The following is a 12,543-nucleotide window of genomic DNA, read 5'->3' as shown; positions in this document are numbered from 1 at the left end:
TAAGAAAAATAAATCTCTCTTTATGTTCAAATTGCAGAATTACAATATCTAAGGAGACAAATCTTTTCAAAAATTTTCAACATTTTGTTTGTATATTTGATACATAACGTTATTGTTTAGAGTCATTTTAATAGGAAAAAGAATTGGGCATCTCTTTTCCAGACATTTGAACTAACCCATTAAAGTTCAAGTTTTGAGTTACCAAACTGGCTAAATAAAATGGCCATGTCCATACCTTGTACCATTGTAGGCACAGCTGTGTCATATGGGCAGGTATTGGAGAAACCAATCTTTCCGGATTTCTGTACTTTTTTTATGCACCTCTTGAACTTCTCATGGCATTTAATATTGGTTAAACCTGAAAATTAAAGTATAAATAAATCTGTGATTAAGCAATGCTAGAAATTGAAGTGCACAACTAAAACACAGTCATTTTTCAGGCGAAGATTTACAAGAAAATGTCAAAGAGGAACCAACACGAGCAGAAAACAATGATGCAACATAACTCGATTTTAACCAAACAAAGAATTACACCATATTTCTAGATTCAGTTATGGTCATGACTGCTCTGTAAAACCCAAATGTTTTCAGACAAAAGATGTATTTCCTTATTTAAAATGAAAATAAGAACAGATGAGGAAAAAGTAGAAGATTTCTAACAATGAAATATATGTTGAAAGGGTTGAGGTTCATCAGGAAAGACATTCAATAAAGAGATACAAAATAGAATGCATATAACAAGATTTCTACGATTTGTGTTTTTCTTGAACTACTAACTCCCGTTTCATGAAATCTTGTAACCTCCACTTTAAAGAACAATTAGAATATAATTATGTAGAAGATTTAATTCTGAAATTGAATCCAATATCAAACTGAAAAACAAAAACAAAAACAAAAACTGATTATATAAATGCTAGTAAAATTCAAATTTAAGGCAGCTGAATAGTTGCTTAAGAAGTCCTACAAGGGGATAGAAGTCGCCAAAGAGAGAGCCCAATTGCTAGGAAAGATAGGAGGAAGAAGAAACCAGTGAGGAAATTTTTTGGCTAAGAGGGAAGGGATAAGGCTGCTACCACAAATAGCACCTTTTATCCACATCATGTCATACATTTCTAAATTCTACCTCTCCACACCTAAAGAACTTTGTAAAACTCCGCAACTTCAAGCACTTGGTGAGAGGAAACCAAAAAGAGAATTAGAATTGGGAGCTATGAAAGGAAAAGGCAAGGTATGGTATTATCAAACTTTCCCAAGTAACTTTTTTGAGTCAAAGCTTCTTTTGGGAGTTAGAATAGTAGAAATAATTTTCTAGGAACAACGAAGAAATATAAGGAAAAATCATTTTCAGAATGTTCTAAGCCTTCTATCAACATGGGTATCAATACTTATCATATAGGTATGGATACCTATGTCAGCAGATTGCCCAAGTATCATTACCCATTATACATAATGGTTAAAAAGAGAGTTCTATTGTAAATAACCTAAAGCCAATTGTACAGGAAACCAACTTAGAAGCTACCATGGAATGAAAATTCACGGTAAATATTGGCGTTTCATTAGATGTAACTGTAATGCAAAAAGCAGACATTAAGTGCTTACTTGATAGTATGTGTTGTGATACACGTCCGGAATATAAACATGTATTATTGTACGATTTTGTGTAGAACATCGCATTAGATTATTGTTTGAACACACTACCTCTAATGGTGTAAATAAAAGGAAGAAATCAGGATAGACACGTTTCCAGGAGACATTTCATGGTCACTGAGTAAACCAAGTGTTCGGGATCCTGTTAAAGAATGTACACAACATTAGGAACTCCCTGCTAACTTCGGAATGGCTAAGAATGACATGGCTGACAACGCATAATTATGGCCGGCCATGTACCATGATATTTGTGTGTTGGGATACTTGTGATAATCACAAAGGTGCTAATAATGGGACGACAATTACATTGAACATTGTTGCTAATTTTATATATTAAGCTCTTCCAGTACACAGTAGAGAGGTTGGAGGGACCAGAAATTAAGATAACTTTGTGCACCATGATATTACTGGACGTATCTTCATTATCATGTTTATGCATTGTAGGCAACAATAGCAGGGTGACCGGATATGATATATCACTCAGATATAGATGTGAGATGATCTATCTCAATTGCATTGGTAACTGTGGATGATTGATGGACTTGTCACAGGGGAAAGACATTTACATTCTGGACCTATATCTACTTCGTAATGATTTATGAAACATCTACTTCAGACATCGGGTACACTGAACTTGAATGTACTAGGATATGTAGTGTCGACCATTTCTCATGGACACTTCCATAGAGGGCTTACTCCTGTGCCCGTTTAATTCATGGATGGAGTACCCCCCTGCACCCACCAAACCCCCCAAAAAAAATAAAATTATAATATTATAAATAAATAAATAACTAAATTGGTTTGTACTAATCAATTAGAGTGATGTACCATTTGTACACCAGTTTTCTTCTAAGGAATTGTTGGGCATCCTGCCCAAAGTTATACGAAGTAGATGCACGACATATTAACGTAGTATATTCTTGACACTTTTTTGGGCTCTATAGAATGATAGTTATTATAAGTATTACAGTTTACTTATTCTTGATTTCCTTCTAGTTGTTTGGTTCAAGTTAACGAAACACTCGGAGAAGCTTTAGTAAACACACCAGTTAGAAGTGTGATGGATTTCTTGCTCGTAGTAATCCAAGGAGAAAAGGACTCTTAAAATGGCATAGAACAAGATAACTAAAGAGACTTTCAACATGTATGATTTAATTTCAGGAATGAGAAGAGAAAAGGATCCACTTAGGCTGAGCTGACCATTACTAAATGTGGGATGAGTACAACTTTTTGGGGGAAAGTGAACATTTTCGAACATCTTAATCATACATATTTTTAGTTAGACTTAATCAACTCCCAACTACAAAATTGACTAAAAATCCATCAATAAACTCAATCAGGTAGATCATTTAAATAAAGAGTCATATCTAATATTGAAACTGTTGGCCAGACAACTACCAGGTAATAACAACTTAATAATTATGTTCTTAGATCGTACAATGTAGGCAATTGAAACTGAGGTAAATGATTTACTCTTTTGATGGTATAAATCAGACAAGCATAACATAAATGCTATCCCTCAATTGCATAACCAAAAGCGATTTTAGAAACATTCAAACTCAGCATCAGAAAACACCCAAGCACAAAGCAAGAAAGACTAAATAGAAGCTCGGTAAACGTACATGAGCACAATTTATACACATTCTAAAAATATGGACTATAAACTTCTTTTTCAAAACAAAGAAAATAGATGAAAATATTTTTTTCATCTTAAAAAAATTGATGGATAACCTTCATCTGGAGCACAATGTCTAGAAAACCATGTGTTAAGACAATATTCAGTGTATGAAATTCCTTAAAAACTTCTAACAATAGACAGAAGTTTAAGCTTCTACCTCATGTTTTGGCTACAACTGCTGGTGCATCCTCTATCCCAAAACATCCTTTTTATGTAGTATAATAACTCTTTTTCACATCTTTGTTTATTCATATTTCAGCATTTATTCATTATAGATCTAAATGATTCATCCTTACCCAAGTTAGTCATGTTATCCCATAAAGCCATATTCTATGTCGAAGAACGCTTACAGCAATATAATGCGCAACAAGGTGTGGTAATATTGACTATTGAGGCCATTAACCATATTTAGGAAATGGAACAATGAGAAATATTGACTAAAAAATTGTAAAACAAAATAACTTCCAGTGATAAAGAAAATACCCTTTTTCTCGACACATTCGTCATGGATCTTGCAACAAGCATCCAAATCATCACAAGGTTTCTCTCCGGGACACCCGGTCCACCCTACTCCACAGTACTTCCCATATTTAATCCCAACAGCTGCAACACATTTCGAATAATAAAAAATAAAAATAAACACAAAAATGAAATGGAATAGTGTTTTCACCAAGGAATCATTAACGGGCTCACAGTTACAATTCTCCGCAACGCAAGTTTTGCTGCATCGGACCTGTCATTCATGGCGAACGGCACAATAAAAACTAGTTCTCTATAGAAAAATGAATGAAATAAAAAAGTTAAATGGAAGAAGCAACGATGCCTGAGAATTGTTAGATTCAGCGATGACAGTGAGGAACATGAAGAAGACGAATGCCGTAGCAACCCGTCTCCGGCCAGTAACGATGGCATTTCCCGGCAGCATGCTCCTCTCTTTCTACGGTGATGCCGATCCAATGGAATTACTGAAACAGCCTTCCAGTAGCTTCGGAACTTTCAATTAGAATCCACTCTCTGATTGGTTGGTCGGTTTTCATTCCTTCCTAATCTGATTGGTATTAAACAGATACAATATTGAGCGCTTGTTTTATTTTTTTATTTTATTTTATTTTTTCAACTAAACATTCTTTATAAAATAAAGAAAGTGCTACATGTACATAATTTTATACATAATAGTATTCATAATTATACGTGATACTGGATCCAACATTTAATTCAAATATCACACTTACACATCAACAATCGGATGATTGTCACATTACATTATGGACACCATTATGTGCAATAATTATGTACAATTAGAATTTTCCATAAAATAATATTATTCGCAAATTCAAAATTTCTTCTTATTTTTTAACCACACATTCCTCATCAATTTACTATATCAAAATACATTCTTCAATAAAAATGGTGTTCAAAGAGGCTCAAATGAAATATTCATTTAAATGCAATGTGATATAATTAATTTAATTGAACTGATTAAGTATGATCGTTTAAATTGTGATCTAACACCAAGAATACTAGATATCATAATTCTATCTTATTCTAAATTATCGTTATTTTCTTATCTTTTTTAATTGTACGTGCAGAGTCGATTGTCAGATGGCAACGGGACGAGCGATTGTAATTCCTATCCTTAATTCCAATTGAATATTTTTTTCTTCTTGCCTCACCCTCATAGCCGATTAAGATGAGGAGACGTGGATTAGTTGGGGGGGGGCTCTTGAGCACTGGTCAATTTGGGGCACAACCTGCGGTTTAACCTGTCTACAGTTTGAGGGGCCAAGGTGTAGACTCCAGGATTTAGTCTGGATACCTGGATATCAAAAAAAAAAAAAAAAAAAAAAAAAAAGATGAGGAGACGTGGGGTTGGGACATGATGGGTATCCTATCGCATTTATCGACCTATTAGTTTTAATTAATTAATTTATTTATTATTATGTTTTGCTTTTATTTATTTTTACTGTCTCTAATTTATGAAAATCATTACTTTTTTTCGATATTTGGAATGATTCATGTTCTCTTAAGAGGGATATGATTATTTTCTTTTTGTGTGATAAAAAATTTATCCTGAAAGGACTTTAGACGAGACATGGTCCACGTTTCTTGCAATTGTGGAATCCACGTTCCATTTGGCTCGAGGCTTCGTAGATATTGAATTTACCGATTTTTTTATTATCCCTAGTTAATTGACATAGCAAATACAGTTAATTTTTGGGATAATTAGGCTCAATACGGTCCATTAATTAGTAAATTGATTTATACTCTTTTAACTTTTAACAGTATAATATACGTTCATCAATACAAATGACCAAATCGTTGATTGTGGGGTGAGAGAGCTTGAGGCCATCAAACTTGGCTAGTTGGCTGTATTGGGAGGCGGTGCAGGAACAGATGACCCTGATGGGGGAACTTCCGAAAGTGGATTTGTTGATTTGAAGAAAAATAGGGTTTTAGATTGGGGATTGAGTCAAAACTCTTTGGAGAAAAAAGCTAGGGATTTTGAGGACTCGAATTCGGAATGCGAGGGTGAAAATGAGTTGTTGAGAAAAATGATCCTATTGTAATTGATATTTTGTCTGATTTGTAAAGAGAGGAACTTGATGAGAAAACAAAGAGAGCAAACATGGCCGTGGATTCACCCATGAAGAAAAGCATTGCTGAAAAAGGTGACGTGTCGAAAAATGGTGATTTGCGAAGGGATGGCTTTTGTTGAGATAAAAATAAATAAAAATAATATAATATGACGAAAATTGCAAACCTGGAAAAGTTAGTGAATCCAATGATGTTAAGGTCAACAAAGGTGAAAAACCTTGTAAAAATGGCGATAGGGGATACATATTTCGGTGATGAAGGTGAGCAAATGAGATTGTTATGCTTCCTCTCTGCACGATTTTGAAATATATATACGATATGCTTTCTCTCTTCGATAGTTTGCAGGCAGATTTGAGTTCTCATTTTGGGGCACTTGCATAGCTCCTTTCAACTATCAAGGGGGAGATGATAATGAATTCAGGCTTGTTACTCACAACGGGAGTGGTGATGATCACATAATAATCATTTTCCAAGCTGAGAAGTTTTCAATCTTTTATTAATCTTGCGCTGCTTGTTGCTTAATTTGGAGGAAGGCTCTGGTTCTAGTAGCGGCACCGAGCAAACCATTTTGATTGAGGATTATCTCCATGGCAGATGGAGCCCTTCTCCAAGCTTTGATTGAATATTTTTTTTTTTGGATAGTTTTCTATCAATTAAAGATTATTTGTGGTCAGACCGTGTAAATGGATTTGTTTAGCCATGCCTACTTTTTGTTACCACATTGTGAAGTCTTGGACAAGAGGATTATAGTGTTTCAACCTCCTCCTAACCTGATTTATATCAGTCCATATGTCGATTGTGCTGTCTTTGGTGGCTTGAGGAGGGACCGAGATTTTAGTGGGAAGAATTTAGTAGAATTTGAAGATGGTTTGATTTTTGGATCAATTGGTCATGTCAATTCCATGTCTAGGTTTGCTAGTTTTATGTCCTGAGTTGATGAATCCTTAGCTCTTTGCCGATTGATACGGTCGTGACTTGTAATTTATCTATTTGTCAATTTTTGCAACAAATATATGGGAAGAAGAAAAATGTTTTAATTTACGTCACTTTTTTTTAGTGTTTCTCATTTTTTGTTGAATTTGCGTAGCCTTTTTTTTTTTTGATCGCTTTTACAAATTTGTCACTTTTTAAAATTTATGTCGCTTTTTTTTAAATTTTCGTTACTTTTTAAAAAAATTTGTCATTTTTTTAGTATTTGTTACTTTTTTGAATTTGTCACTTTTTTTATTTTTATTTTTAATGTTTGTCACTTTTTTTTCAATCACATTCTTGAAATTTTTATCATATTTGATTGACAAATGTCTTTTTTAATAAAAGTGATATTATATGTCATTTTTTAATAAAAATGTAATACTGAAATTTAAAGGTGACACTGTGTCACTTTTTTTTAGTATTTTGTCACTTTTTTAAGAAAATAAAAAGGTGGAATAATATGTTAAATTTTTCTAACATAATCAGCATGTGGATTGTCCTAGACATGTGGATTATGTTAAGAACATGATTATTGGTGTTGCACAGTTTTTTTTTTATTTGTCACTTTTTTTGAGTTTGTATCACTTTTTGAATGTTTGTGTTACTTCTCTTTTGAGTTTTTATCATTTTTTGAGTGTTCGTCTTTTTTTTTTTTTTTTTTTTTTAATTTTGTCACTTTTTTTGAGTTTGTGTCACTTTTTTTTTTTTTTTCAATTTTTATAAAAAAAAATGATATTGTGTCACTTTTTTTTATTTTACACATTATTTTTTACTTCAAAAAAACTTTTCATATGATTTTTCAAAACACTTCAAATTTTAAGAATACTTTTATAAGTTGCCCTAATTTTTAGTACACATATGATATATCTAAAATTTATAATCCAAGTGCCACACTTGGTAAGCCCCTGTTTCGGCTCTATTAAAATTGAAGTTTGGAGAACAAAATGTATGATGAAATAGTGGTTTTTTTAGAATGTATTGTTTAAAATTAACAAAAATTTTATTTTATTAAAAAATGGATAGCTGAAAATAAGAAAGAGAAAAATGTATTATTACAAAAATGCAGTCTATATGGGCTAAATATTCTTCAAAACCATTTTTTTAAAACTCGTTTTCAACTAGTATTCTTCTGGGAAAATGATTTTACAAGCTCTACTCTTTAATCACATTGTTTTCAAAGCAATCAGTTTTCACAAAATATACATTAAACAGAAATGTAAACTTTTAAGTGCTCACAAACGATAGATTTTATGGAATGTCAGCCAACTTAAAACTAAAACGAAAGTTTTTTAATTGGCGAATTTCAATTTTAATCACATAGTTTATGAGATTTACAATTTTTACCAACTTTGAAAAAAAAAAATTTGGATTGATAATCATCGTCATCAATCCAATAGATTACTGCAGGTAAAAACTTGCATTCATCACAAGCAGCAAAATCCCTGAAACTGGAATCACAATTCTGTCACAAAGATCAACTCTGAGCCACTCTACCAAAGAAATTTAAATGTTGATATGCTGATTATTGAGACAATGAAGTATTAATCACTGATTTTTCAGCTTCAAAAACTGTCAAAAGAAGAAGATCAATGACCAATTGGCCAAACATTTTTCAATTTTACCAAAATGGATGTTTCAAGGATAGTAACCAGTGAAAGTAAATCCCCTTCCCACAATCTCGCCAGCACAAAACCATGCAAAGCACTCAAGGCCGAACAGTGCAGCAATGCCGGCATCTTCAACCTTCAGCTCCTGTCTGTGCTTCCAGGCGTTCTTGACATAATCGAGTTCCTTCCAGAATGACTCAGTTCGACCAGGAATGCTGAAAATGACGAGTGAAGAAAACTAGTAAAGATGTTTTCATTTTGGGAAATTTCCGACAGGAACTGGCAAAATAAACCACATTAAACTATAATGACGAAAGCCATATTACACTTCGAAACACACAAGTTCATTCCACTTCCAGGTAATGTAGATGGTCTCTACCAGCCACTCTTCCCTACTGCAAAAATATGTGAAGACACCGGGGGCATATTTTCAGTGGTTCCAAGCAGACAAAGGTTAAACCAAGAATATTATTCAACTCAATAGAATAGCATAAACCTTTAGGGCTATAGACCATTTCGCCACGTACACATGAATGACTTATAGATAGACTAAGATTAAAATATGTCTTTACCGATAATATTCAAATTCATATAAAATTGGAAATTGAAATAGGGCAAAAGAAAACTTCATTTTTACTTTAGAATACTTGTAGCTATTTTATAATACATTAAGCCTCAATTTGGCACAAATTTTAATAAATCATTTATAAATAATGAAACTTCATTATCAACCACACATTTCAATGGCCCACAAGTAATATCCGCTTATCCAATACTCATTTCTATTAATTTATAAATTAAACCGTTATAAATTCTTCTCAAACGGAGGCTAAATTATCATAAGAAGGCTGAGTGCATCTATCTGCATGCTCTAAGCTTATAATGTACAACACATTTCAACATTTTATGGTCAAAACATGCACAATAGATTATAGTGATGGATCAGGATATCATTATTTTCCATTTTGCATCAACAGATAGAGGTTTCAAATTCTTGGATTGATGATAAGAAACTTACTCCATCATAAGAAAAACAAGTAATTTTTTATGAAAGAATAGCCAGTTCAGATGTCCAAAATTTATAGCAGCTAACTGGAACCATTAGATAAGAAATCAGTTTCAAATTATGAAATTTATAAAACATAGCAAAATTTCCCTTTTCATTTGGTCAAATTGAAGATTCTCAGGGAGATCAAATCAAATACCAGTGCATAGCAAAATGATTTTGCAGATAATGCCTCTTGTGCCAGTATTGTCAGACAGAAATCAAGTGCATTTACATATCAGAGAATATTCGTTTACAGGTAAAGTGAGCATATTAAAATATTGTTATCCGTATCTTATCTTATACGTAGAAAAGGACATTCAGTGACCCGGGTAGACAGGATTATACTAAATTAAGTTACAAGAATTTAAATTGTGTCCAAGCTCGAAATGCACACAAGAAAGATTATCATAACCAAAAGTATTCATTATGGATACAAACAAATTAACCTTGCAAGACGAGTGTAGAACAGCTTCTTGGCCAATTCATTACATTTTTCCACAGTAGGCGGCTCCTGAATGTATTGTTTGTTCTGCTCCAACAACTGCTTGTAGTAGGAAGTTCCATTCTTGGCTACAAATTGTGAGGCCTGGACAGCCTTGGTTTGCAACTGCTGTAACTTGGCTGCCATCAACTCCTGAAGAAAATTTACACATCAAACATAAAGGGTATAAAGTAATGAGAATGGTTATCCAAATAATTTGTAACCAAGAGGAAAAAGAATTCATTGAGCAACTAGTCATTATGTAAATATTATGCCAATCAGAAAAAGAGAAAATACAGGCCGCAACAAGCAAAGATGCAGGAATTATATGCATGGCAGGAATTGTAGCTAATTTCATATATCATTTCAAATTCAAGTGTCCTCTTTTAAGAAAAAGGGATTCGAATATGTAATTCAAATACGATACGATAGGGTACAACGATACAGTTTTTAAAATAAAATTAGGATGTGTGTATAAGTATAGTATTTCAGAAGTTAAATCATAAAATTCAACATAATTTAAAAATTATAAAAACATTAAAACAAAAGTGTGACAATAAAAATAAAATACAATACTAAAGCATTTCATTTTAATCCTTAATTGTCCTAACCTCATTGCTTCAACATGACCACCATCAGCTTATTCATTATTATTCGAAATCACACTCTTCAACCCTAGCTCATCTAATGATATATTAGCAAAATCAAGCAACTTGACACCTTCAAGAGTATCAAATGAGTCTCTAGCAATGTCCAATATTTTGAATTCTCCTTTTTACAATAAAGATTTAATGGTTTTGGAAAAAGTGCATATTGCTATGAATGAAAACCAATTCTTCAACTTCTTGTGGGGTCATTTTATTATTTCTCATAGAGTGCACAAAATAGTAGGTGTCAATCATAAATATTAAGTAAAAAAATATAAAAATATAAAAAAAAAAATTTGTCATCTATTATCAATAAATATTAATTATTTTCAATAAGTTATTGATAATAACAATAGTTATCTATCAAGTAAATAAAATTTGTCTTATATTGCCAATAATAATGAGATCTAAAAGACTCTAAAACCAATAAAACTCTTCTTCATCATACACCTAACAAATATATAAAAATTAAAAAACACGTACCCCTTACCCAGTATGTATTAGAGCGTGCCCATCGTTTTCAAGCTTGAATACATATTGGATACAAGTATGCAATATGTTTACACATATCCATGCTTCTTAGGTCTTAAAATATAAACACTTTGGACATCATCATGTAAGTTACTCATATTTTACGATGCAGCTCCTGTTTGGGCTCCATTTTATTCAAAATGTATTTTTCTCCGTTCTTTTCAATCATTTATTCTTCAATAAAATAATAATACAAGTAATTTCAAAAAAAATTCCTTCTTTTTAGCCCTACATTCTTAAAAAAAAAAATTAGGAAAAATTGCAGTCACAATACCAAACCTTTCGTTTTATTGCAGACTTGACCCAAACCTTTTAAAAATTTGCACCGGAGTCCATATGGATGGAAATCGCTAGTTCATCCGTTAGTTGACCTATAGTCAACATTTGGACCAATTTTTGATTAATGTTTAAAAGGGTAAAAAGGTAACTTTAAATTTTTATATCAAAGAATTAAAATAATTAAATTAAAATCCAAAAATAAAAATAAAAGATCTGGAAAATTCTTTTTCTCCTCCCTACGCCAACCCCAACTCTCAAAGTCACCCGCCACCGTCCACTGCTACTACCACTACCACAGCCATCCACAAATCTATGTAGCTTGATAAAGATGTACCAAATTGTAACCAACAGCCATTTTTACTCGTCTCTCCTTCACCATCCATCTCATCTTGGAGGCATCAACTCATAAACCATCGACGGCATCGTGGAGAAATAAATATCACGAGCCACAATTTTAGGTCAGAAATGTATAGATCTTGGCTTAAATCAATTTGATCTTGTTTGATCAAAAACCAGGAATTGTTGATTTTGGAAATTTTGAATATAGGTAATGGAGGAGACCCGTCATCTCATATAATGTGCAACTGTGGAATCTATGATATTATTCAAACTATTCAAAAAGGGTGGAGTAGTGGAATCCATATTCAAAATTGACTAGAGCGACCACGGCTTATACAAGATATTTGAGGCTATGGTAAGCGATTGTGATTTGCTAATTTATTGCTCAAATTCTTGAAAATGGTGGAGTTGTGGGGTGGCAATGGTTGTGGGTTTTGGTTGGGTGGGTGGATGGTGCAACGATATGAATTATTTGCAGTGATTTTGGTGGCAGTTGCGGTCCTATGGTTTGGGTATGGTGGATGGCGGTTGTTGACTGATTTAGGTGTGGTGGATAGTGGTGGTCGGCTCGGTTGGGTGTAGGGATGGCAATCGGGCTCGCCGGCTCGGGCCACCCGTGGCTCGGCTCGGTGCTCGGTAGACCCGAGCCTAAGCTCGGGCCGAGCCCCATTTTGGGGACACGGGCTTTGCCCGAGCCGGCCCGTGATCTCGCGAGCTTT

General features: G+C 33.3%; 2 protein-coding genes across 3 annotated transcripts in view; both read right to left on the bottom strand.

The window, feature by feature from the left end:
• Positions 1-4,415, bottom strand: LOC111407795 (probable phospholipase A2 homolog 1). Its single transcript, XM_023037473.1, has 4 exons — positions 4,149-4,415; positions 4,019-4,058; positions 3,809-3,928; positions 1-358 (listed from the first exon to the last, which is right to left on the bottom strand). Exons 1-4 carry the CDS (start codon positions 4,248-4,250, stop codon positions 180-182), a joined length of 441 nt encoding a protein of 146 aa, XP_022893241.1. The 5' UTR covers positions 4,251-4,415; the 3' UTR covers positions 1-179.
• A 3,883-nt stretch (positions 4,416-8,298) lies between these two features.
• The window catches only part of LOC111407793, a 6,842-nt gene continuing 2,597 nt past the window's right edge, over positions 8,299-12,543 (bottom strand). The window contains exons 2-4 of one of the 2 annotated variants that reach the window (XM_023037471.1): positions 9,994-10,181; positions 8,826-8,894; positions 8,299-8,714 (exon numbers count right to left, since the gene is read on the bottom strand). In XM_023037471.1, coding sequence (XP_022893239.1) covers positions 8,528-8,714; positions 8,826-8,894; positions 9,994-10,175 — 438 coding nt within the window. In that variant the 5' untranslated portion in view covers positions 10,176-10,181 and the 3' untranslated portion in view covers positions 8,299-8,527. The remainder of the gene's footprint in view (positions 8,715-8,825; positions 8,895-9,993; positions 10,182-12,543) is intronic. The other variant, XM_023037472.1, reaches the window with a different exon arrangement.

The sequence above is a fragment of the Olea europaea genome, chromosome 13 (assembly GCF_002742605.1).
Source record: "Olea europaea var. sylvestris chromosome 13, O_europaea_v1, whole genome shotgun sequence".
Lineage (NCBI taxonomy): Eukaryota > Viridiplantae > Streptophyta > Magnoliopsida > Lamiales > Oleaceae > Olea > Olea europaea.
The sequence above is the reverse complement of the archived record's forward strand: the minus strand, read 5'-3'. Positions and strand labels throughout refer to the sequence as shown.

Bases quoted from the DNA above. Each gene is read 5' to 3' on its own strand.
- LOC111407795 (XM_023037473.1), bottom strand. From the start codon at position 4,250: ATGCTGCCGGGAAATGCCATCGTTACTGGCCGGAGACGGGTTGCTACG. The intron at 3,929-4,018 runs GTGAGCCCGTTA...AATGTGTTGCAG, and splicing joins CGTTGCGGAGAATTGTAACT to CTGTTGGGATTAAATATGGG. The intron at 359-3,808 runs GTATTTTCTTTA...TTTAATTTTCAG, and splicing joins CGAATGTGTCGAGAAAAAGG to GTTTAACCAATATTAAATGC.